We start from the raw sequence: 25,667 nt of genomic DNA, 5'->3' as shown, positions 1-25,667 counted from the left end.
GTTATGGGGAAAGCTTTCAGTCTTTTAGTCTTGTTACTTTGTTGCCCGTTTGGGTAACTTTTTAATCATTGCAGAGTGTACATTCCCATGCAGTGCAAAGGGGGGGGGTTATTTTTATGTAACCCTAGACTCCACTCAAGGGATTTATTGGTCATCTAAGATGTGCTAAAGGACGAACTGGTGGCAGTTCCTTTTTTTGTACTTTGATATTTTTGGTAAGCCTCACCGCATTGGACTACCAGCTGTGGCTAGCGTCATACAATAGCCGCACCATGAGGTTTTTGTTTGTACCTTGGCCGTCTTGTATTTTTTCCTTCTTCCTGCCACTTCACGACAGGAAAATCCTTGTTTGGCCATGCACTTGCACGGTAAAACACAAAGGTTTTGTGGGCTAGTGCAGGGCATGTGTGTGAGGAGCCAAACAGTGGACTGGGACTATCTGGTCCTAATGCACAACCTGGCTCCAGAAAGTCTGGTGCGCATACGCGCATGACACTCACAGTGGTCCCTGATTGGACCACTGCTGGTGCGCATGTGTGGGCCAGATCTTGCCATTGGAGGGCTGAGTGTGAGCACTCACCTAACTTGTGATATGGGGCCCTGCAGCCGCTCCAGCAGATCGGAAGAATGAGCCAAGTATCCTGAGAAGCTGAGCAGGATAATCGCAAGACCCACTTGATGAGGCCTGCCAGCCAAATTCTGCTGCTGTCCGCGAGAAGCCCTCCGTGGTGACTGATATCTGAAAGCCTTCATAGGTGCTTCAATCCTTTGGATTGGTGGAATCAACCATTCCAGACCTCTCCTGGTAACCCTGCAAGCGAGCCTGTTCACAAGTGTCCCTGGTCCATCCAATGGACTATCCAGCTCGCGTTTGGGCTATCAGCATAGGAGTGTAATCCAGCGTTTCAACCTGGGGCTTTGGGGATCGTCAGCTCATCCAACAAGACACCCTTCTGCCAATTCATCTTTCCAGCACCTTTGGGTCATGAGATAGAGGGCTGCGTCAGACTGCGATAGCTGAATCCCCTTCATTACCATTCCCCTCATCAATTCCAGTGTCCTGTGAAATGCTGCAGTGGGGTCTTTTGCATTCTTCCTCCGGAACAGAGTGCAGCAGCTCCTGTGACCAGCCGAACCCGTCTCTGCACCCGCAGTGTCTGGACATCTGGGAAATCGAAAGAAAGGCAGGAAAACCAACTCTGATGACCACTTGCAGATCTACCAAGTCTGGACCCAAACTGAAGTAAGGGCGGTGAGCAGCGAGGATACTTACTGATAGCCTTATTTCATCCAAAGGGCTTTCTTACTTTGGGCCAATGTTTTTTATTTTTTTTATTTATTTTTTTACACCATTTGGCTTGGTTAGTACCTGCTGTCTGAAGCTATCCGAAAGCTGGGAACAGTTTCTTCAGCAATAAGCGATACTTCCCTTACTTTTGAATCCTTCCTCACATCTTCATAACGCTTCTAACTTTTTCCAGTCTGAAAATGATTGGAACTTTGTGAACTTTATACATTCCTCTGCTCTTTCACGCACACTTTAAACTATCGGCAAAAAGGCCCCCTTCATCTTCGGACTGGACTTTTAAAGTGAGGATTGAAAACGGACCATCTTCCTTTACAGATAATAGTGAAGTAATTGATTGATATGCAATAACAAATGTGACTGTATATATGTTCTATAGTAGATAGTGTTGAGTGATTTACCTGCAGTTATTCATATTTCATGTGTTGTCCTGGGCCTATAATTAATAGTATATTTTATAACTAACTGCATAAGTATAATTCTTGGTGTTTCACTGTGTGGACTCATTGTGAACCCCTGACCCCACTCACCACTTTTGAGTCCAAGCGCTTGACCACTTCCCACGTTGCTTTGATTGGGGTGGCTTCAGCTCACAGAAGTAATCCCTGTTATCCAACAAGGGTGGCCTCCTAAACATCTGTCCACCAGGCCAGAGTTTAGAAATCCATTTTAACAAGCTGTGTACTCTTACAATGCAAAAATATTACAATGCAAAAATAGGAGAAGGAAAGTCTCACCTTCAGGAAAACATCACATTATGCGAACAGATGACAAAGCACAGCTTGTAGGCCTCTGGGCTCCTCTGTGGAAGGCAGTAGAACTTTGTGAATGTGTGACCAGGCCTCCATGTGGCCTCTCTGCAGATGTTCAAGAGCAGAACATCAGAGAGGAAGGCAGTGGTGGAAACAATGATTATTGTGGAGTGCGCCATAGACCAGGAAGCAGCCAGTTAACCATGTAGTAACAAAGGAGTGTGGGAGCCCTTTACTGAGAACGAACATGGGTCAATGGAATTTCTTCCAGTCAGGAGGGACTGCAATCTAGTTCAGAGGATATTTGCCTAGCATTTCAGTGCTGGACAGCCTTTGTGGGTGGGACAAAGACTTATATGCAAATGGCTATTTCTCCTCTGTGAAGGGTGCAGTGAGCTAAAACGTGTTTGTAGATCCTCCCAAGTGGAAGAAATTCCATAGAACAGGGTATTTGATGCAGGTTTGTTTTTAGTAGAGGGGCTCCCACTCTCCTTAGTTAACATGTAGTGATTAAGAGATGCAAGCAGACAGCCATTGAGAGATGGAGGACTTAGACCGCCCCTTGCCCACAGCCTTGGGGCCAAACAGCACAAACAACTGCAATGATAGGTGGAACTGCTTGGTATGGGCAACATAGTACTAACGCCTACATGAAGTCTAAGGAATGCAGAGAGCTGGAGTAGAAGGAAAGATAAAGGAGAACGGCAGGACCAATGGTTCCTTGAGGAGGACTGACAATACTTTATGGATGAACGTGGGACTAGTTCGTAAAAGGACCTTGGATTTGTGGAACACAAGATAAGCCGGCCAGCAAGATAAAACTTGGATCTCCACCACTCTCCTGGCAAAGGTGAGTTTTCCAAGAAGGTAATCTTCTGTGATACTCGCTTTATGTAAACACTCAAAGGTAGGGCCCATTCATTTGGAAATAATGTTCAACTCCTAAGCAGGAGCCGGTGTCTGCACTGTCAATGGGACCATACGTGGCCGTGGTGGGAGTAAACCGCAAAATATTAGGGAAATGTACGTTAGAGGAATGTGCAAGATCACCACAGACCAATGACAATAGGTAAGGCAGAATTTTGTAAACTGAAGGGAATCGAGATCACTGATAGTACACCAAGCTGTGCAATGCTTCCTTGCTATTCTAGCAAGAAACGTTAGAAGGCGCCTGCACCTAACAAGAATGTCTCTCCTGACCTGGGACATGCCCAAATTCTACGCAAGCAGGAGCCAAGCCACTAGACCGAGGCTGGATCGTGGTGCAGAACTGCATCCTTATGCCTGTAGAGGAGATTGAAGACTAAGGCAATCGAATGGGAGGAGCCGACAAAAGGCAGAGGAGTTTCGGAACCAGAATGTTCTTTGTGAGGCCAGAGCTTGCACTGCTGTTGTCTGAAATTATGCAGAGCCCTTGGGATGAGGGGGAACAAAGGGAATATGTAAAGAAACGTGTTTGTCCACAGAAACGCGACGACATGACCCAGGCTTCTACCTTGAGGAAACCTGCTGGGGAATGCAAAGCATTTCACATTCTCCTTGGTGGCAAAGGGATCCATCTCCGGAAGACCCCAAGTTCGGAACATGTGTAGAACTTGGTCGTGGAGGAGCTCAGTTCCCTGCTGAGGGAGTCTGCCACCGAATTGTGAATGTCCATCAAATGGAAGGGAGATAGGAACATCTAAGTGTGCCAGGGCTCATTTCCAGAGAGAATGGCCTTCTGCTGAGAGGATGGCCGATCAGGTGCCACCTTGTTTCAGTATATAAAAAAGTGGTGGTTGTGTTGGCCCGTGAACACCCACCACCTTCCCCTGGAGATGGATGCAGAAGGATGTCCATGCACAGACAACCACTCAGTTCCAGGACGTTTATGTGCAACAGCCTTTTGTCCTGTGACAAAATGACCCTTGTGTGGCAATTGTGCAGGTGTAGATCTCCAGCCTTCCAAGGACACATCGATTGTAACTGATCTGATGGACTGGCGGTTGCAAGGGCAAAGGAGTGTGGGAGCCCTTTACTGAGAACGAACATGGGTCAATGGAATTTCTTCCAGTCAGGAGGGAGGTTGTTAAACACCGACCACCAGTGCAAGGCGTCGGGATGAGTGTACGAGAAACACCTTGTCCCGTCGCGTCAATGTGTTTGTGGGCCTGTGGAAGGGACAGAGCCCCGACCAACCAATCGTCGAGATATGGGTATACATGGACTCCCGATTGCCAAAGTTGAGCTGCCACTAGAGGTAGTCACTTTGGGAATACCCATGGGGGGGCAGATTTCAGGCCGAAGGGTAGGGCTTTGGACTGATCATGTAGGTCTGCCACAGTAAATCTCAGGAATGTTTTGGTGCAACAACGAATAGGGATGTGGAAGTACGTGCCCTTCAAGTGCAGTGATTTTTTAACAAGTGTTTCTGAAAGGGACATTTACTTTACCAAGTGTAAGGACGCAGTGGAGGGAAAATACTTTTTCTGTTGAAATGAACAGAACTTTTGTGAATCAGAACGTTTCCAAGGGTATTCCTGAATTGGTCCAGGTGGGGAAGGGCACCCAACCCTGGTAACAAGGAGTACTTTCTAAAACCGACACGTTTGAACGTTTACACCATTCTGTTGAATAGAAGACAGCCAACTATTCCTTGTATACTTTTGTTGCATATATTAGTGTGAGGGTCAAAGGCTTTCGGGATACTAGGTCATCTTTCTTTAGTTTTAGTTTGCTGGGTTGGGACATCCTCATTAGGGTAGGGGAAGATATGCGTTTCTCTGACCCCTTTTCATTTTAATAAAATCGCAAACATTGAGTTTGTGTGTGTCTCATTTCTTGACCCCTCACAAGGCATTGGCGCTAGAAGAATAAGATTGTGATAAAAAAGTTGGCCATTTTTCCAGGGCGTCCTGGAAAAATTGGATTTTGCAGCCACTTTTCCTTTGCAGTTGTTGAGCAGGTGCAAATGGATCTAGGTCGTGTGATTCCCCCTCCTCCCCCCAAAACCCACCCACCATTTTAGCCCTGCCTCTTCCTTAAAGCCTAGATCAAGGGAAACTCACCCAGGCGTCCGCAATGAAGCTCAGTTGAAGAAAAAGGCAAAACCTGTTTGGGCCAGAAGGACCGAGAACCCCTTCTCCTCAAATATCAGGTAAATTCCCTTCAATGTTTCACCCTTCTCTCCCATTAGCCCATCACCATCATCACCAACCATGCCTCTCACCAGCATCTTTATGGACACCGCATTGCAGAAGCCTCACCTGCATCACCATACACCCCATTAGCATTCAATCATCCATCAATGCACAAAAACTGTTGCTCGCCAATATCTGCTAAGCATCAACCCTCCAGCAGACAACATTGACCTAAATCACCACACATTACATGGATGCCATCTTTATCACTGAAGCCTGGATGACATTCACCTCCACCCACATCCTAGATTCTTCATCTCCAACGGCTACAGAATTCTACAAACAAGATCAGCAGAGGCCATCATTCACAAGGCATCAGGCCACGCACCCAACTGGACATTACCACCATCGCAAAACCTATCCCGTCACTCGTGCGCTCACCAATGGATAGTCACTTTTCACTTCATCTAGAGACCACCCAAGACTAACACCTACTTCATCTAAGACTTCAAAGATCTGTTTGCCACCATATCTCTCACACATGCCAACATCTTCCTCTGCGACTTCAATATCCCTGGTAACCCAGCAACTAAGTGAATGAAGATCTCCACTACTCTACACTCTGAACCTCACAGCACACAAAAGGTTTTATCCTGGACATCACCGCCCTGCCCACCCTACAGCACAGCCCTTTTATCTGGCTCAACTGGTCAGGATATCTGGCAATTCCCTCTGGGATTAGTGATACCACACCTATCAAGCAAATACACTGGAAACCCAGAAAACAAGCCTTCAGATCATTCAAGAACTTCACAGTGGAGACTTTCACAGAAGACCTCTCCAAACTCCACCTCAAATGGACCTTTGATGAACCAGGACAGCAACTGCTTTGCCAAGAACTCACACCTTCACAATCATCAACCGCAATGCCCCAGTTAAACAAACAATGCACCATGATGCCTAAACATTCTGCACCATAGTACACTTTCAGCACATCTCTGACTGTCTTTCTGCTATCCAGGAATGGTGTGCCGCCAATGACCTCTGCCTTAATGCCAGTAAGAATGAGATTCTACCCATCGGCACACCCATTCCCTCCTTCCCTGCAGCTCTCTGGCCGGCCTCTCTTGGCCCTCCTCCTGCTCCTACCTACAAGGCAAAAAACCTCTGGGCCATCTTCGACGTCAAACTCTCCTTCTCTCCTCACATTTCTGACGTTTCTAAGAAGTCACATTAGCAGCTGCACCTCCTCAGAGGTATCCTTCCTTTCCTCTCCTTCCCCCAGAAGCTCACTGTCTCCAGAGCCCTGGTTCTCGCTAAGCTTGACTACTGTAACAGCCTCTATCTAAATCTGCCTGCCTCTACTCTCCGCCCTCTGCAACTCATCCAGAACAGGACTGCGAGACTTGTCCTTAGCCTCAAGCCAAGGGACCGTATCTCTCCAGGACTGTAATCACTACACTGGCTCCCAGTGGCTGCGAGGATTAAGTTCAAAACCCTCTGCATTGTCCACAAGGCCTTCTGGGGTCTGGGGCCAAAATACCTTCAACCCTCTCTTCCCAAATATATTCCTTCTCGAGCTCTTCGCTCATCCGCCTCCAACTCCCTCAGCGTCAGCCGCTTCTCTAAGCAACGAGTTGGGGGGAGATCTCTCTCCGCAGCAGGGGCCTCCCTCTGGAACAGCCTTCCTGCCTCCCTGAAACTTGAGGAGAACCATCTTCGGTTCCGGAAGCTCCTAAAAACATTCATCTTTGCTTCTGCTTTCTCTCCCCCTCTCCCCTGCTAAGTCACTGAATCTGCAACTGGGCCACTCACCAAGCTCGGTCCGTGGGCCAGCCTCTCTCCCCTGCACTGCCCCCCTGGCAAGCCCTGCACTACGGGACTGTCTCTGCATCCCTAGAGCCCCCCCCCCCTACCCAGCACTTGTCTGCACTTATCTTGCACTTGCCACCAGCTGGCCCTTATTATTTATCTTGTATTTACTAACCATGTACTGCACTTTCCCCTCTCCCTTTCCCCCTTGCACTTCTCCCTTCCCCTCTACCCATGCACTTGCGCGATCTGAATGACACCTGGCCTAGTAGGATCGTTGTCTGTCTCCCCCCTGTTCCCCCCTCCCTGCCTCGTCGCGCCTTGAAACACTTCTGTATAGGCACGTTACAAATGCCATATCATATCATCATAACCTCGCACCGCTCAAGGAATTGTGGTACACGCAGACCAATGATCACCACTGCCAAGGCCACCCACTACCAAAACACCATAGTCAAGGCCAACAATTAAAGCAGAGCCCTCAAGCATGGAGCCTGACCCACCCGTACCACAAAATCCACAGCCATCAACTCTCCTTTGTCAACAAGATTAGCATGATTTGCCAACATAGACACCAACACCACAACTGACAGCCCGCTACACATCCCATCTCGCAAAACCACTATCTGGACAACTTTCAAGTCACTAACTATGGACCACCTCACCGTCACCCTAGCATCGCTCAAGGCCACATTGTATCCAGGAGGCAGCCTCCCTGCCGCCGTACTGAAGACCATTCCCAACAAAAAAATGTCTCTTACCTGACAATCATCAACTGCTCCTAACTCAAGGCACCTTCCCCTCGACCCTCAAAACTTGACAAATCCTCCCACCTCAATAAACTAACACTGGACCCCTGGCGGCCTCAGCAACTATCACCCCATCACCCATTTCTCCTCCCTAGGTAAGGTCCTGTGAAAGCAGTAACCCCTGCAACCTTTACAACAAAAAGCCTATAACCTTCTTCAGCTGTACCAATCCAGCTTCAGACCCAGATTCAGTACACAAAGCTGCCTTTAAGGTAATAGACAATGCCCTGAAACTACTCAATGATGGCCAGCCTTGCCTCCTGGGTCGCCTTGACCTGTAAGGAGCATTTGACACAGTCGACCACCAAACACTCACCGACAATCTACATCGTCGCACAGGGATCTAATTCTACCATACTAATCGCCAACAGTTTGTATAAATTGATTCCTTCAGATCACCAACTCTACCAATCACCTGTGAAGTCCTGCAAGGATCCACCCTGTCTCCCGTGATCTTCAATCTACATGGAACCGCTTGGAACCCTCCTTCCTCCTCAACATCCACCAATACGAAGATGACACACAGATCTACCTCAAGATATCCTCCATCGAAGACATGCACAGGCTCAAGGCCTGCCTCGCAATGGTGGTGATATTTATATAAAGCGCTTACACCAAAGCCCTTCACATAGAACATATATATATACACATACAATTTCACCCCACTTAAGTTGATACTCATTTATTGACTGCAGAAGGATGAAAGGCAGAGTTGGCCTTGCAGGGATTCAAACCTGTGACTTGCAGATCACACAGATTGCAGCAGCGAGCACTCAACACGATTAACTATTTTACCGGCTGATCCAGTCAATTGTGGCGTGTTCAGTTGTTACATTGACCCAGTCATGGCTGCCTAGTGTTTACTTGAAGCTCAACCCCTCCAAGACTGAATTCCTACTGCTGACCAACACCAATTACCCCGACATCCAGACCTGGCTCTCTGCTATGAAACTCAAGGGCTTCACACCCCAGCTGCGCACCTGCACCAAGTCCCTGGAGTTCCACAGCGACCTCTCCTTCAAACAGCACATAGCAAGGAAGACACAAACGGCTTGGTACCAACTTTCTCTCCTATGGAAAAATCAAGCCCTTAGTCGCAGAAATGAATTTGGAAGGCTGATCTGGCTCCCGCTACAAGCATGTATCATCTTCAAATCCTGTTGCGTCATCTATAAGGCAGTCACCTTGACGTTCCCAAGCTACCTCACTGAGGAACACTGCATCTCCAGAGGTCTGTGATCCACCAGACATAAGGTCATGTGCAGACTTCAACTCAGTCTGTGCAGGAAGGAAAGAACCAGAAGACAGGCATTCTCTGACTATGCACAAATACGGATGTTGACAGGGAGGAGGTTCCAGACTCACCCCATCGCTTCTACGGTTCAGGAGAGAGCTCAAGACATTCAAGGAATGGCTCCTCCCCAACACCTAGGTCCACACAACCTCCACTCCAAGACTTTGATCTGCTCCTCACAGTTTCCTCCACTAGTTGCTTGTAGATCCCTGGTTGCTATTTGCCCGCCATACCCTGTTAGCTGTCCATTCCCTTTTCTTTGCTTTCCTCACAGTCTTCTTCCTCGTATGAATGTAAAAGGACTCTGTTGCTTCCCGAAGCTAGGTCAGCGCTCAATAAATATAATAAAGAAAAGACTGCTGCCATTGCAGTAAAGTGCTTAAAGTCCGAGCAGTGCCGGGGTTTGTTTTTATGGCCTGGGGGGTAACATCCACCCTCTTTCCGAATAGGTCCTTGCCTTTGAAAGGCAGGCCTACAAACGTTGCCTGAACATCCAGCCTAAAGTTACTGGCTTTGAGCCATCCCCATCGGCACAGAACATTCCATTCCCAAGTTGGCAAAAAAAAGGTGTCCGCGAGGTCAGCAGCCACAGATATAGTGTGATCAAATACAGCTTCTCCATGAATGAGTTGGAAAGCTTCCCCTTTGTCGTCTGGTACACAAATGGGACGCAACCTGGACTTCTTGCCAGAGTTCCCTGCCGTCGTGGGAGAGGATAGGATGGGATTTAGCAGCCTTGCTTGAGGTGGCTGCTGTAGCCAATGTGCTTTCCAAAAGAAAGCAATTGTCTCCCCTCCTTGTGAGTGAGGTACAGTACATGGGTTGGCGGAGTGTTTACGAGCTGCCGCAGAGACCACAGAAGCTGGGCTCAGTGCGCAGGCACTGGGGGCATTGTCCATTCTTCTTTTCAGCCCGGTCCTTAGGAGAAGCCATAAACTGGTTCTTCATGGTCAGGGGACCATCTTACCAGACGTCGTCCAATACTGTAATTGATACAACGGTTTTACAATGCAATGATAAACAAAACCTTTCCTTTGTTCGGTGGGAAGCAAGTGAGGCATTTTGGTGGCCCTGGTCATGATAGAATGAAGTGTCCTAATCTCATCAGGAGATTAGCCCCTGATAGAAGGGTCGCAAGGTTCACCATCCGGCAGAACAGGTCAAACTAATCTGTGGTACCAGTGTGAGTGGAAGCTCCATCCTGAGAAGTGTCATCCTCCGATTCAGTCTCCGAGAGGTGTGTTGGACGAGAAGGAGCCATCGAACGAACACAGCTATGGCCTCTAGGTGGCACAGGAGGCAGTTTAAGAGGTAGATCCTGTGAAGGAGCAATGGCCTAGGGAACTGAGACCTTGTAATGTAACTCTGAAACCAGTGTCTGCAATGTGGACAAAATGTAGTGGGCCTCGGGCGGCTGCGAGCAGGCAAAAGCATAGCAGCTGCACGATTGATTATTTGTATAGCGCCTATACACAATGTGTTTCAAACTGCATGGTAGGAAATGGCTGAGCTGGAGGCAACAATGATAGGTCCTCCTCAGTTTGAATAAACTCCTTTCCATCAATTACGTGTTTCAAAATGTCCTCCAGAGGTAGTTGGGAAGGACCAAGAATAGCAAGAGAAACCAATGTGAACAATGGTTGCTTTAGTCTTGTAGGAGAGCTAGGCATAGAAGATGTAGCCCATGGATGAGCGACAGTACCTGCATACGGTTTGTTGCGGTCAACAAGGTTATCGTCGCTGTAGTCATGAAGTCAACTGAGGAGGTGTTGGCGAATGAGCCGAAGCAGTCGCTGCAGCATTTGTTGGCCCATGCTGCTTAGTTGTATGTACGGCTGCCTTTTCCATGACAGTCAAAGTGTGAGAAGTATGTCCCTACTTCACTCTTCTCCCACATGATGCTTCCTTATGGGATGTTGACCTCTTAGAACAGGGAGCATCCTCTTGGGGTCTGTGGAAGAGTGGAGCATGATTTTGAACAGATGTTTTATCCGAGGTCCCATCATCCAGCCAAGTCACTAAACTTCTGGGTTGGTCCTTGAGCATTTTATTGGAAAACGAGTGGCGGACGGATCCCTAATCAATGTTGTGGTCTGCATACTGGCAACATAGGCATTCTGCAGGTTGGTCTTTAACCCAAGGAAGACTGTGCCTATTGGCTATGGGACACGATGACCCAAAGCAACTTGAAGAGAAGGCAGTTTTTCAAATTCAAATGAAAACTCCTTTAATGTTACCGCAGATAACCAGTCTGATTGCAGGGAATATTCAAACAGCATTTGAATCTATGAAAATTCCAATGCTGGCGAAAGGCAGGTTTACTTCTTTTGGATTAAAAGTGCACAAGACATTCTTCATAAATACCTTACTTGAAATGTCTTGCCTTTGTGTTCAACATTGCCTGAATAAACAGCCAATTGCAATTTATATCATGTTTCCATTTTTTCATACATATATAGACATGTTCCATTTAAAACATCATTTAAGCTTATACAGTGACAAGAGGGCTTTCTTTTACAAGGGCATTTCCAGTATTTTTTCTGTCATTTTAAAAGCATAGTCCATGCAATTTTGCTCACTTTTGGAAAGAATGTCCATAGTATTTTGGGCATTTTTTATAATCAGAACCACAGAACCAGTATGGGTGCTACCTTTGCTCCTGATATAGCAAATCTTTACATGGATCATCTAGAACACTGTCAGTATATAGTGAGAACAACCCCTTCTCTAACATGGATGTTGGTTCTGCTACATCGATGAGGTCTTCATGATACGAGAGGACCGCCTATGTCTAACAGTGTTTTTTTAGTTGGCTTAGTGATCAAGATTAAGTTCAACATGTATTACGATAATACAGCTATGTCCTTTTTGGACTTACACATTTCGAAAACCACCTCAGGGTCTCTGAAAGCCACCCTTTTTATAAAACCCTTGGACAAGAACACCTTATTGGCATATGGGAGTTTTCATTCGTCAGGTTTGAGGGAGAACCTGCCCTATGGACAGTCCTTAAAAATGTGCCGCAGTTGTACCACCACACTGGATTTCGATGACCATTTTAAAGACCTTACTAAAAGACAGACGATGGGGATACTCTAGACAGGTTATCCGTCAGGCCAGAAAGAGGGTACCCAACATGTTAAGAAACAGATGCCCAACTAAACAAAAAACTATGGTTGAAAAAAAAAGAAAAAAAAAAACACACATTACATCATTTAGCCCGATAAGCCATGCTCTCAGAAAGCACATTCTTAAAAACTGAAACACTGACAACAGATGATTTTAAACCAGATCAACCTCGTTTTGCCTTTAAACTACCTTGGAATTTAAATGACAGATTGGTGCACACTTATGAACAACAAAAAGTGCAGACATCCACCAGTAGTGGGACATTTCAGATGTGGTAGATGCTCGGGCTGTTCCCAGACTAAAGACATAAAAGAGATCTGTATGGTCTAAAATGGAAATAATAATATTATTATATAACACTCCTTCACAAATTGTGCGACCAAATGGGCCATTTACGGCATAAAATGTCCCTGCGGGCTGATCTATGTTAGGAAGACCAAGGGAGAGATCAGGCAGCAGATTTGTGAACACCTCTCCTGCCTTATAAACATGGTACCTGAGAAACCCATGGTTGCCAATTTCAAGGATAAACAAACAGATACTTTCTGGTTTATTATCCAGACCATCAAGGACCCCCCGACCCCCCATGAGGAGGTGATCAAGATTAAGCTTTGAGACAAGTGGAACAAAAATGGATCTAAAAATTGGACTTGGTTAATAAAGGTCTCAACACACCAATTGAAGGGGCACTTTTTATGCATGGATGCATGATCGTGCTGGCACTGGCGCTCACTATATTTCAGCCTGCCGGGAGTAAAGGATGACCAGGATTTTCATTTGTGCTGTCTCTGGACACCAGGGGAGCCCTATATTCTGAGTGAAGTTGCCCGAGTCCCGTTTTTGAGAGAGATAGAGCCCCATTAAGTGTTTCTAATCCAAAAAATAAAAGGTACCTCCAACTTTTGCAATATGAACAGATAGTATATGTATCTAGGACGTGAATTTTAGTCCATTTGGTTCTGCAACCACGTGTCTGGCGTAGCTCATTAATATCACGGTTGGCACCTGAGGTCCTATAAATAGAAAGAAAAAATTGAACATCGGTCTGGTCCGACATGGTGAACCATAGTGTATAAGTTAGCTTCAATGCCGACATTAGGGAGGCAATATCCATACGACACATGGACTATCATTTATATCTCCTTAACACTGAGGGAGGAAGCGAGCCCCCCTCCAAGATGGCAGTGATAGCGCAACATTAGTTATTGTTACACTCACCTGGTCTCTGTGGGGACGTTGGGGCACGGTTGGAGACCTCCCAGGACCCGGCTCCCTTGGATCGACTTTCTCCCCCAGCCGCTGCGTTATCGAGGACCCATGATGCTGACACTGTTCCTGAGAGAAGGTGAGAGAAGGTGAGAGACTGAGAATGGCGTGGTGGCATCGGGATTCCCCTCAACCCTTTCGTGCAAGCAAGCTCACCTGTTTTGATGCAAGGATGAGCTCTCCGTCCTGATTTCTTCAGCTTGGGCACTGTGGATGGACCTAGTTGCGTCACTGGTCCTTAACGTGGAGGTCCAGACCGGCTGCAACAATTCCGTCTTGAAGGTGGGTTTTTATAACTATGATTATTGTCCGTATTCTTCGTGATAATTTTCCCCAATGATTATTGTCCGTAACCTTATATTGTCCTTTCTCTCTCTCTCAGGTATGAAGATGACCCTTGAGCGTGTGATGATGAAAAAAGTCTATTCTGGAGGACCTACTAGTGGTAAGTAGACTTTCCAGAAGTTACACCCCCGTTTGCGAGTTGCGCTGCTTAGCGTGTTAAAGTCTATGCAATTGCTAACCTTGTGTTTGCCTTTCCCTTTGGAGGTGCAGCTGGTCGTTTGCTGGTGAGCGGTTTCCGAACTCCTGCAGGCTGCCGGAGATGAAGATCCACGAGGATGCTGCCTTGGAAGAAGGTCACATGTAGATGGGAGTTCGGGACTGGTAAGGATGCCAGGTGGGACCCGAGGAGACAGGTAAGATGCGTGCGGCTGCTGCAGGGTCGGAAGCGAATAGCAGTTCAAGCGATGGCATGGCTGACTCAGGTAAGATGCGCGCGTAGACTTCAGAGTCAGAAGCAGGTAGCTGAACTTCCAGCGATGGTGTGGCTAACCTCAAGGTAAGATGCGCGCGGTAGCTGCAGGGTCGGAAGCGAATATCAGTTCTTCAAGTGATGGCGTGGCTGAATTCAGGTAAGGTGCTGGAGGGTTCCGGAGACTGCAGATGCTCGGGCTGAATCAGGTAAGGGTCTTTTGAACAGAGGTAAGCGTTACGCTGCTCTAGCAGACTAACACTAAGCGGCAGCATGCGGGTGGTGCTGGCTTATATAGCCTGGCCCCAGCCACTCCCTTAGGCCCCGCCTTGTGGCCCCATCTTGCCACTCCTCCTGTCTTCTGCACGTGCCTTCCATGCATTGGTAGGGCCCCGCCCAGGCTAGATGCATGTGCCTTCCCTATTCTGTGTGCAGAGCACACTTTGTAATGAGCTTGGTGCCATAGGCGCCAAGACTGGGTCCATTGGGACCCTGCAGGATGTGAAGTAACTGGCCCATGACTAGTGGCCATGACAGCACTCCCCCACAAGGCCCCTCTCACGGTTGTCCTTCCCTCTGACAGCTATAGCCCCACCTGCGAACACGCATTGATAAAGAGGAGGGACCAGTCCATTTCCCAGACAGTTTGGCTATTCGACAAGTTCGGAAGGTTCGTGCAGGAGGGGAGCTATTTTATGTGAGTAACAGCCTAAATGAATCAACATTTGCAGCACAGGTTTATGGTTTGTACAAAAGTGAATGAGCAGGGAAGAAATTGAGACGAGTCCTCCGAGACATCTCTCTGGGATCAAGGAATTGACGGTACATGAAACCTTTGTGTTTTGAGTGTTAATCACAGTTGGCAGGACGGTACTAGAAAATCTTTACAATTTCTGCTTTGACTGGCTGGACGTAGAGAATATATTTGACAGCGCAATGAACTGCGGTGTAATTGAGTGAGGGTTTACACGATTAGCAAGCCAGCCACCCTCCGGCGTAGGTTCGTCTTTCTAATGAAAGCATATACCACAATGGTCAATGAGAGACTAGGCGAGTAGTAGATCTACACCATACCACCAGACGTAAACGCAACGGCACACAACAGTAAATCGGTGTTTTTCTGTTGGCATTATAAGTAAGGTGGCAGCATCCTCCCGTCCTACTTATGTGCTCTTCTTGTCTAGACACTGAAATAAGAAAAGTAAAATAAGAGGCCACTGGGCTCCAGGATCCTGCGTTGACTTAGATGCATTGGACATTGCAAATTTAAGGTAACGTTTGCATCCTAGTTGGATGTGAGGTTGTGTAAAATTGAAGGTAACTTTATAATAATGGTAGAAATTAGTTTTTTGAAGGAGTACTTGAAGATGATGAATTTCAACCCGTCCATTGAAAAAGAGATGTGGCCCTCAACACGTAGAATTGAATAAAGAAATAAAAAAGGTCAGTGGTCCAGTTCTGTGTGTCTAGCTTACAAGAGGAGTATTGCTTTTATGTCAGAGATGTGTTTTTAAATAGGATTTATGGGATTTTGTTTTTCTAGATTTCTGTAGATGCGAAAAAGATTCTGAGAATCAACATGAATAGAAAAGGTGGTTCTTCGTCCTGATGAAGTCCCTTTTGGCAAGCAGTTGGGATTGTCCAGAATAGGCAGGTCGCTTATGAGGCACCAGAAACACAATGGGCCTCATTCCGAGATTGGAGGTAGCCATGGCGCTATTTGCGCCATGGCTGCCTCCAATACCGGGTCCGGCACCGGTCTGGTTGAATGGGGACTTACCGGGACATTCCGACCTGTGTGGACCCGGTAAGTCCCCATTAAACCAACCATTCCCCATTCCCATTGAGTCCCTATAGGGCTCAATGGGAATGGGGAAGGCGCTAATAACGGGCCCACGAATAGCAGGCCTGTTATTAGCGCCCTGGTCCCTTAGCGGGACCCGTAAAGGACATGTGGTCAGATCACACGTCCTTTACGGTTGCCGCTAAGGGACCCTGGAATTGGGCGGTAAGGGATTACCGGCACCGGTCTCCTTACCAGTGCCCGGTATTCCTTACCGCCCAACTCATAATGACCCCCAATGTGTTGACCCTTAGTATGACTCACTAAATATATATAAGCCTGATCTGTCATTGATTAGTTCCTTTGTTTTTCACCACTGGATATTTTTCCTGTAACAAAATAGAGGACTAGGTAGATTAAAAGTATAGTGGCATGACAGCAATTAGAGTGCCTGTCATCAATATACAAAGTGCCAATCAACTAGGACTATAGACATTGTTTTTTAAGTACAGGCAACATACCATGTGGGCTGTGTGCTTAGGTGACGAGCTCATTTCCACTGAGTCGTTAGTTGAATGTTGATGCGGTAACAGCGATAGTGTCACAATTATATACTAACTCCACAATAGGATAAATATGTGATATATATATGTAGATAAAGATATATGTGGAACCTCAATGTTTCAGTAGGGATGACGTTCTACATTGTTGTCTGTAGTGTTTTTATGCTTTAATTGTTTTTCTACTATGACTTACAGTCTATTAAATCTTTTTTTTTTAAATATATCTCCGACATATGTGCACTGGATTTTGTTAACCTGAGCACACACCAAACCTTAGGGCCATCGACCCATGCTGGTTAGGGAGGGGTAGCCGGTTCTCTTACTTTGAGAGTTTATTGTTCCTTCCCAGATGGAATAGGCCAGGCCCTGGGTAACAAAAAAGTGTGTACCCTCGTACGTTTTCAACATAGTATTTTGGTTCATGAAATTGGAGAGGAAAAGAAAGAACCTACATTCCACCCTTCACAACGAACACAAATATCAACTGCATTGTACCACAAGCATCAAGCCTCTCCCAACTCTCTTCAACATCTATAGGACCCCCCCCCCCTTAATGAAACTTATTCAAACGCATGGACTGACAGCCTACAACTACGCAGACACCAAACTCATCTTCAAGATAACACACGTCTCCCTCACATAACACCTGGATGGGAAACAAGCTCAAACTAAACCCAACCAAAACAGAAAAATGAATCACCCCACAAGAAGACAGTCCAACTCAGACATCAGTCACGTGGATCCAGACCATGGGAACCCAACCGGAAAAGTCTGTGAAAAAGTGTGGGAATCCTCAAGGACAACAGCCTCACCTTGGAACCACATGTCAAGGCAATAGCTAAAAATGCCTCTACCTCCTGGGACTAATAAGATTAATCACGAGGGATCCTCCTTTACCTCAACTTCGCACAAAGCACCCTCGCAATCATCTCCTTGCATTATGAAGGATAGACTATGCAACTAGTCATACCTGGCAATGCCAAATGCCTCACCAAAAAACTGCAATGCATACAAAATACTGCAGCAAGAGTGCTGCAGAGAGTAAATGGAAGAAACCACATCACACCAGCCCCAAGAAGTCTATACTGGCTATCAGTAAAGAACATCAAATTCAGAGCCCTCTGCATTGTCCATAAATCAAATCACGGACAAGGAGCTAAATTCATCCAAACAAAAATCACCCAATATCAGCTTAGAAGAGAAGATCTTAGCATGGACCTCAAGATACAAACAAGACCCTGAACAATTCAGAGGAACCTCCTCTTCCTAGCCAATAGCCAAACTACAGAACTCGATTCCTATGGAATTAAGAACGACAGGAGACACCCAACTTTCAGGAAACTGTTAAAAACCTGGCTGTTCAACTCGCTGAGGTAGACAATGACCAACCATTTAACCACTGCATGAACGCCGGCCTGCCCAACCCATTAAATCCTTGCTTCTACAAACCATAAACAGGGAACAAGAAAAACAAGGGATGATTTCAGAATGGAAAACAATAACTACAAATACACAGATCACCCAAAACCCACTAAAGACTTCTCTCCCACAATCACCTACAGAACATGCCCAGAGGGCTAGTGAATAAACCCACAAATAAAATGCACATCACTCTAACAAGCTACAAACCCAATCACTTCAGACTACAAACAAATCAAACACTGGACGCCACCCATCCGGACACAAGCACAGTGCATAGAGCAAATCCAGAAAGCTCGCACTGACAGTTGACTCTGGTTCTGCATGCATCAACAGATGTGCACATCATCTAGCCCGTCGCTCTCTCCCTCACTAAAACAACCCAACCCAGGTTTCCTTACAGAGACACGTGAGAGCCTGGAGACCATGAAAATGGCAGCTGTGCGCGCTATAAATCAACATAACAAGAATACATTGGCTGGTGTGGTTTTGAAACTGGAAATTTGATTAGATTATTGAGCTCTCTTCATAGGCTTGGTGCTAGTCCTTTTGCTTTCAGTACATTGTTCCAATCTATCAAAGCACCATTTTAGATGGTTGCAGTAGTTTTATTTTACAGTAAAGGATTTTTCATTATTTCTTGCTGAGACTGTTTGTTACTAACCAGTCCTTGGGCAAGTTCAAAGGAATGTACCTGGTGTGTGGCAAAATCTGCATAGTATGTCAGATGATATCCTCAGGTCGGAATGTCCCGGTAAGTCCCCATTCAACCTTTTTGTGTTAGCTGATGAAAAACACAAGTCATGAATAAAGCCAGGCATTAATCCGGAACCTCTGCACTTGAGTCAGGTAGTCTTCATTTTCCTTTTCATTCTCCCCTGCAGCTCTGTGTCCTCTGTGGGTATATGCATGTGATCTGAAGTGTGGGTTGCATGGCATTTGCTTTCGAAACAATAATTGCAGAGCTCTGATTTTAATGTTTTGAGTTGCAGCTATAGTGTCCCTTAAACTAAAGTTCAGTGAATTTCTATGAGTGTTAAAGTAGATGAGCCATAACTGTACTTAATGTATATCACGCAAAAACACTAATTAACTGAAAAAACGAACACACCCACAGTGCCTGCAGCCTTGCCCTGTGGGCACTGTGTTTGAGGCGTCCTATCCCAGGTTCCTCCAAACCCCACGCAGAAAATACTCACTACGGGTACACTGGAGCCATGCAGAGTGCCCCCTAAGCCTGGGAAAGGGATTTCAACCTTGCCGGTCACTTCAAAGAAACAACACTTATTTACCAGAGCTGACCTGACAGTGTGCAGGGGATGGCTTTCAGCCATGCTGGGCCACAGCCCCCAAGCTAGATCTGCAGACCATGTTATGCACCTGCTGGCTCCACAGGCCAACACAGCCCCAGTATAGTCTCGGCTGACCCACAGATCTGGATTGGGACTCTGTCCTATCGACTAAGAGCAGGGTGCATGGGGGGTTGACAGGTGGTGTCCGGGGTCCTGGAGCTGGTTCTGTCTTTCAGAAAAAATATATCCTTTTTGGGCAGATTCCACACCTCAGACCCCGCCCCCCCTTACTCCTGCCAAGCATTTTCATCACAGAAAACACTCACCCACTGCATAATCATGGACCACAATTGCAGGTGTTCAACTTGAAAGAGCATTCTGACTGGCTGTGAATCAAGAAGATATTCAAAGTGCCTTTTAGTAAAGTCCATGGACCAGAAGTCCATGGACCAGGCAGACCAATTCAGAGCACCAGAAAAAAACATATTCTGGCCAGGAAACTCAAAGACTGATTTTCCCCAGACTGAGTGAAGATCATGCTGGAGACGAAATGCCAGCCTCAAGTCAGTTTGGCGTTTCTCCAAGTGTGCAAGAGCAAACATTCATTACAGGCATTTAAACCTCTCAAAAACATGCACTCAGTCTAAGCATCTAAAAAAGTTAACAATTACTATACAATTGCCATCTAGGGCTTGAATCTGCACTCTGGCATTACTGTTAATTCCCTTGGACTACCCGAAACATTTCCTTCCGTCTTGCTCACCATCAGTTTCTTGTGTGGTTATACTATTTGCCGGTTATTTAGCTTCATCTTTCAGTTTCTATTGCTTTTTCATTCATGGCATCATCCTTTGCTTGTCACCTGAATAAGACTACTGTATGCGATATGTTGACTAAGCTTGGGGGTGGGGGTGTGTGACATGAATGAGGATTCTTGACTGGGGTTGGATATTGGTAGAATGAACACAAAGGGCCTCATCACGACTTGGGCGGTAACGGTAACGCTATTAGCGCGGGCGGTATTAGCCCTACCGCCGAACTCCCCGGCGCTAATAGCGCCGGATCACGAGTTCGGCGGTAATGTCAATCCCCATTCCCCATTGAGCCCATTCGGGAATGCCCCATTCCCCATTGGGCTCAATGGGGAAATTTCGCGCTAATACCGCCGGCGGATTTCAGAAATCCGCCGAAGTCCTGCTTTGGTGGACCCTTAAATCCGGCGGTAATAGCGCTACTGCCGGATTTAAGGGTTACCGCCGAAGTCGTGATGAGGCCCAAAGACTAAGAGGGGAGGGTGGGCAACTATGCCCGATGGGGGAAATTGTGCTCGAGGAGAGATTGGACTTGTTGGAAGAGCTAACTAGAGCTCCTGGGAAGACAGATAGGATGCCTGTTCCGGACAGAGACAAATCCTGAACAATTGTGAGCATACACCTGATGGGAGGGGACTGTGCCCTATTTGGAGAAGGAGTTCAACACCATTTCACAATACTGCCAACGGTGGTAACTGTTCCTAACGGGCCACAGAGAGGGGGCTAGGGATGGGCTTAATCGGTCTTATGGCACGAGTATTCTATACATCAATCGCCCATTATAGCACTAGACATAGAGAAGTATGTGGATGCTGGGCAATCCTGTAAAACCACCCTTTTCTGCTTTTTTCGAAATGTTTTCTTGCTTACTCACCCCTATGGAAAGTACCCGTACTGACCTCCCCTCTCATCCAAATTTTAAGCACGGACCACAGGTTTGCCTACTGCTCAACAATATACACACCTTTCCGACTAGTAATTATTAACATTTAAAAAGGCACAGATGGTCTTACCAGACACTCTCATTTCTTCCCTTTCTTCAGGGTTTATGGTTTCTGTTGCTTGGACCACACTACATTCCAAGATAGATGGAGATTCCTAGAAAACACAAATTGACTCATTTACTGAGAAATGTAAATGCCAAATTTTAGATCACATGAAATCAAGCCACATCGCTGCCCCATACTGGTATTTGATATTTTTACCATATATTTTACCTAGGATGTTTCATGCCCAGGTACGCTCTCACATGTTTCAATACAATACTTACATGCCAAGTATATGTGAACAGTGGATGGTGTCTCACTAGCAAAATTAAATATATTAAGCATAAACACACTTAGTCACAGAACATACATCATAACGAGCAAGCCGACAGCGAACCCAGAAAGAAATCAGATAAATCACAATAAAAGTGTTTAATACAAATTGCTAAGTAAACCACCAAGGCCTCCAGAATAAAAAAAGGATAAGTCAATAAACGCCTATGGACAAAAATTGAAAAATACAAAGATCAAAGATACTAAACGATTTGTGGCACCCTGTCTACATAAATATGAGACATTTCAACTCTTTTATATACCATAATGAATATAAAAATTATCACATGGGACCATACACTACCCGCACTGTCTAATGGCAGACCATTTGTAGTGGCAGATGGTCAACTAGAGGGTGATAGGAGCAAACACATATAAATTGGATTCCCCAAGAATTAATGATATCTTCCCTATTGCTAGAACAAACAGACCATTTACAGCAACAAACAGTCTTTGTCAGGACCTAATGAGCCAGACTAGCACCTCCCTATGTGTCTCCAACAACGGTGGGTACCTCCGGTGGGTTTATTTTCTCCTGAGTGGCTCTTTATTCAGGGATAAGGTAATGCATTGACTCCCCTTGTGTGCCTTCTCACATATTCCTCACCGACTCTCAGTTCACAAAGAGGATAATGTTGAAATTACAGACTGTTTTCTTCTTGTGCTTCCGTTTGATAATACAGGACCTAAAAGTTCCTGTTCATAACTGCAATCCCATCCGCATCAGTGGATGGAATAGAAGTGAAATGGCTTCAAACAAAACGCCTGGAAACTGTCTTAAAAAGTAAATGTTCACCATTCAGTGGCATCGCATCAGAAAAAAATAAATAAAAACACTGATGCTACAGTTTTGCCAGAAGTCAGAGTCTCGACAAGGGTATAGACTCATGCCTAGATACACGCTAAATATGCTAGACACAGTCTTATATCCATTACCTCATGACAAGATTCTACCAGTATATACCAGGTGGTGCCCAACTAAACATGGTACTCAAATGCAGAGGTGCAGCCCTCGTTGCCCAGGTTGACACCATATGAAATCGTATGTCCAGCAACAGCCATCATGTCGGGTGCTGCAAGGTAAAACACCCTTTTCTGTATCACAGGTGGCAAGCAGGAATCAGGTAGGGGAATCTCACTTCCAACACAGGGGCCTGCGTCCCTGGCGCCACCTACTGCGCTCTGGATGGTAGAGTGCCAGCAAGAGCAGTGTAGCTTCCAAAAGGAGGCAGCTCTTCTGCTTTATATGGAGGTGCAAAGAGACACACCAGGGAAAAGAGCTAGACTACTAGGATCACCGATCCTGTGCCATAGGAAGGCAACGGACCAATGCTCCCTCCGGGTACTGAGATTTAGCCCAACACTGAAGGTGCATACAGGAGGGACACCAAAGAACCTTGCTGGTCAGAAAAGCTGATAGTCTAGCTGCTGTTTAACTGAAATGTAAAAGCTTATATAAAATCCAGTGTCAAGCAGAAATCGTGATCCTATTTCTCATATACACTGCCGATGACAAACAGGCCACAAAGACACACCTTAACTAGGACAGACAATTTCAAAACCAGAACAGCCTACACAGGAAAATGGATTACAGAGTCAGGGTCCCAGTGAGAAATCCATCTTCAGAATGAACACTTTCAAACACAATGACTGACAGAAAGAGCAGTGTCTGCTACACAGGTAAAAAAGGGACTTCACCATTAGTCGAATGTTGAACACTGAATCACAAACCAAATCTGTTAACCACTTATAAAATACTTTAACATAACGTTGGGCACTGAATGATCCTTACTGCACTTGGTGCAGGTGCAGTGGATCTAGGTCATGTGGCCGAAGCCTCACTCACCCACCTTCGTAGCCCTGACTCTCCCTTTTCTGTTCTCAACTTTTAGATCAAGGGCGTCTCCCACCCGGGCTTCCGAAGTGAAGGGCAGGCAAAGAAAAGGGCAATTACAGTTTGGACCAGCATGGACCAGAAGGACCCAAAGCCTGTACCTCTGTGCAGACAACAGGTAAGCATGCACAGACATGTTCTCCCTTTGTCCCCCACAGGCCACCCCTACCATCAACAGGCAGAGCCAACATCAACAACATCACCTCTCCTCTATGGCATGGATTTCACAATGCAGCAACCTCCTCCAAATCAGCCTGAAGCTCATTGGCACCCCCTCACATCTACAACACAGAAGTTAATGCTCACCAACATCCACTCAGCTATCATCCATGCAGCAGACATCACCAAACACATCACTACACACAACCTTGATGCCCTCTTCATCACTGAGACATGGCTGACACCCACCTCCACTCACATCCTAGACGTATTGCTACAGCATCCAACACTGACTGGCAGAACAAGACAGGCGGAGGCCTTGCAGTCATCCACAAGACCTCATGGCCCTGCACCAGACATGACAGCGACAACATTGGCTCCTTCAAAGTCCTCTCCTGCCACTTCCCCGCTCTCCCTGAGAACAGTCACCCTCCATCGCATCTACAGACCACCCAAACCCAACAACGCCTTCCTTGGTGACTTCAACCTCCCAGGCAACAAGGCCACCAAACCGATGAAAGAAGCTCTCTTCGGCCTTCGACACCCTCAGCCTCACACAGCACACAAAAGACCCAACGCACGAGAAGACCAGGTTACTTACCCCATGTAACGTTCTTTCGAACAGATGTTCCTCCCACATATTCCTCATCTCATACTACTACTCATACTACTCATCAGGTTTGACCGTAGTATTGCTTTGATGGAGCGAAAGCTTTAATAGGATGGGAAATCCTACTGCGGCGGAGGCTGGGAGGGCGATTAATACGTGGGAGAACATCCAGTCGAATGAAGGTTACTAGGGGTAAGTAACTTGTTTTTCGAACGGATTGTGTCCCCCCCATGTATTCCTCATCTTTAATAGACTTCCAAAGCAATGTTGGTTTTGGTAGGGAAGAGTAAGAATTTAGCAATCAATGGTTTCCATGAGCCGAATAGAGGACAGCCTTTCAAAAGCTTCCATCCTGACTGAAGAAAGACTCAAGGCAGTAATGCTTTGTGAACGTGTGTAGAGTAGACCAGGCAGCAGTCTCACAAATGTTTTGATCAGGAAACCCCTTTGCAAGGCCGAAGAGGTAGCCATGCCCCGGGTGGAATGGGCCCTTAAGCCTTCTGGAGGATCCTTGCGCGCCAGCTTGTAGTATTCTGAACTTGCCAGAATGATCCATCTGGATAGGTCTGTTTAGTCGCAGCCTGATCCAGTTTGTGACCTGTATAGCCTATAAAAAGCTGATCATCAATACGAAGCTTGGATAATCTAGATATGTAGAAGCTTCGAGCTCTACGTGGATCCAATCTGTGTAACCTTTCCTCCTCTTTGCCAGGATGAGGTGGTGGAGGATAGAAAGTGGGCAATACAAATTTGTTGTCCTACATGAAAATCTGAAATGATTTTAGGTCAAAATTAATGCTCATCTCTCAGGACCATCTTATCCTTGCGGAAAATAACAAAGGGTGGCTTGGATGATGGTGCCTGCAATTCACTTGCTCTACAGGCTGAAGTTAATGCTACCAAGAGAATAGTTTTAAATGTTAGCAACCTTCAAACCTTAATGAACATGAATATAGAGGTTCAAAGGGTGAAAACATAAGAAATGTTAATACCAGATTAAGGTCCCAAACTGGATCCTGGAAAGGAGATGGGGGAACACATTGTTTGAGTCCCTTTAGAAATTGTGTCAGCAGTGGGATCTTGAAATTGATTCTTCCCACAAGCGCTTAAAGATGGATAGCGCCACCAAATAGCCCTTAATTGTTCCAACATGGAGCCCCAGATTGGCTAGGTATAGTAGAAAATATAACACTTCTGGTGTTTTGCATAGGGTCTACATTCTTGTCCTTGCACCAGTTGCAGAATTTGTTCCAACGGTACAATGACTTTGTTGCTGGCCTTCTCGCCGAAAGCACAATCTCCATTACATCATCCGGGAGGTCCCAATCCTTGTATCTCAGCCTCTCAGAAACCATGCATGAAGGCCGAGTGTCTTGAGCTCTGGATGGAGAACCCGGCCCCCCTCTCGCAAGAGAAGGTCCTCTCTTAGTGGAAGACGTATTGGAGGTTAGATGGACATGTCCAGAAGGTTTGGGTACCATGCCCTCCTGGCCAAATCCGAGGCAATTACGATCATGCGTTTCCAGAACTTTCTCAACCTCCTGATCACGTGAGGAATGACAGGGACTGAAGGAA

At 46.3% G+C, this 25,667-nt stretch overlaps 1 protein-coding gene across 1 annotated transcript in view; it reads right to left on the bottom strand.

Moving 5' to 3' along the window:
* GCLM (glutamate-cysteine ligase modifier subunit) overlaps nt 1-25,667 on the bottom strand; it is a 428,794-nt gene that overhangs the window by 275,504 nt on the left and 127,623 nt on the right. Inside the window, exon 3 of the mRNA XM_069641224.1 lies at nt 21,124-21,208. Coding sequence (XP_069497325.1) covers nt 21,124-21,208 — 85 coding nt within the window. The remainder of the gene's footprint in view (nt 1-21,123; nt 21,209-25,667) is intronic.

Source organism: Ambystoma mexicanum, chromosome 1q, assembly GCF_040938575.1.
Source record: "Ambystoma mexicanum isolate Mex_15411 chromosome 1q, UKY_AmexF1_1, whole genome shotgun sequence".
NCBI lineage: Eukaryota > Metazoa > Chordata > Amphibia > Caudata > Ambystomatidae > Ambystoma > Ambystoma mexicanum.
The sequence above is the reverse complement of the archived record's forward strand: the minus strand, read 5'-3'. Positions and strand labels throughout refer to the sequence as shown.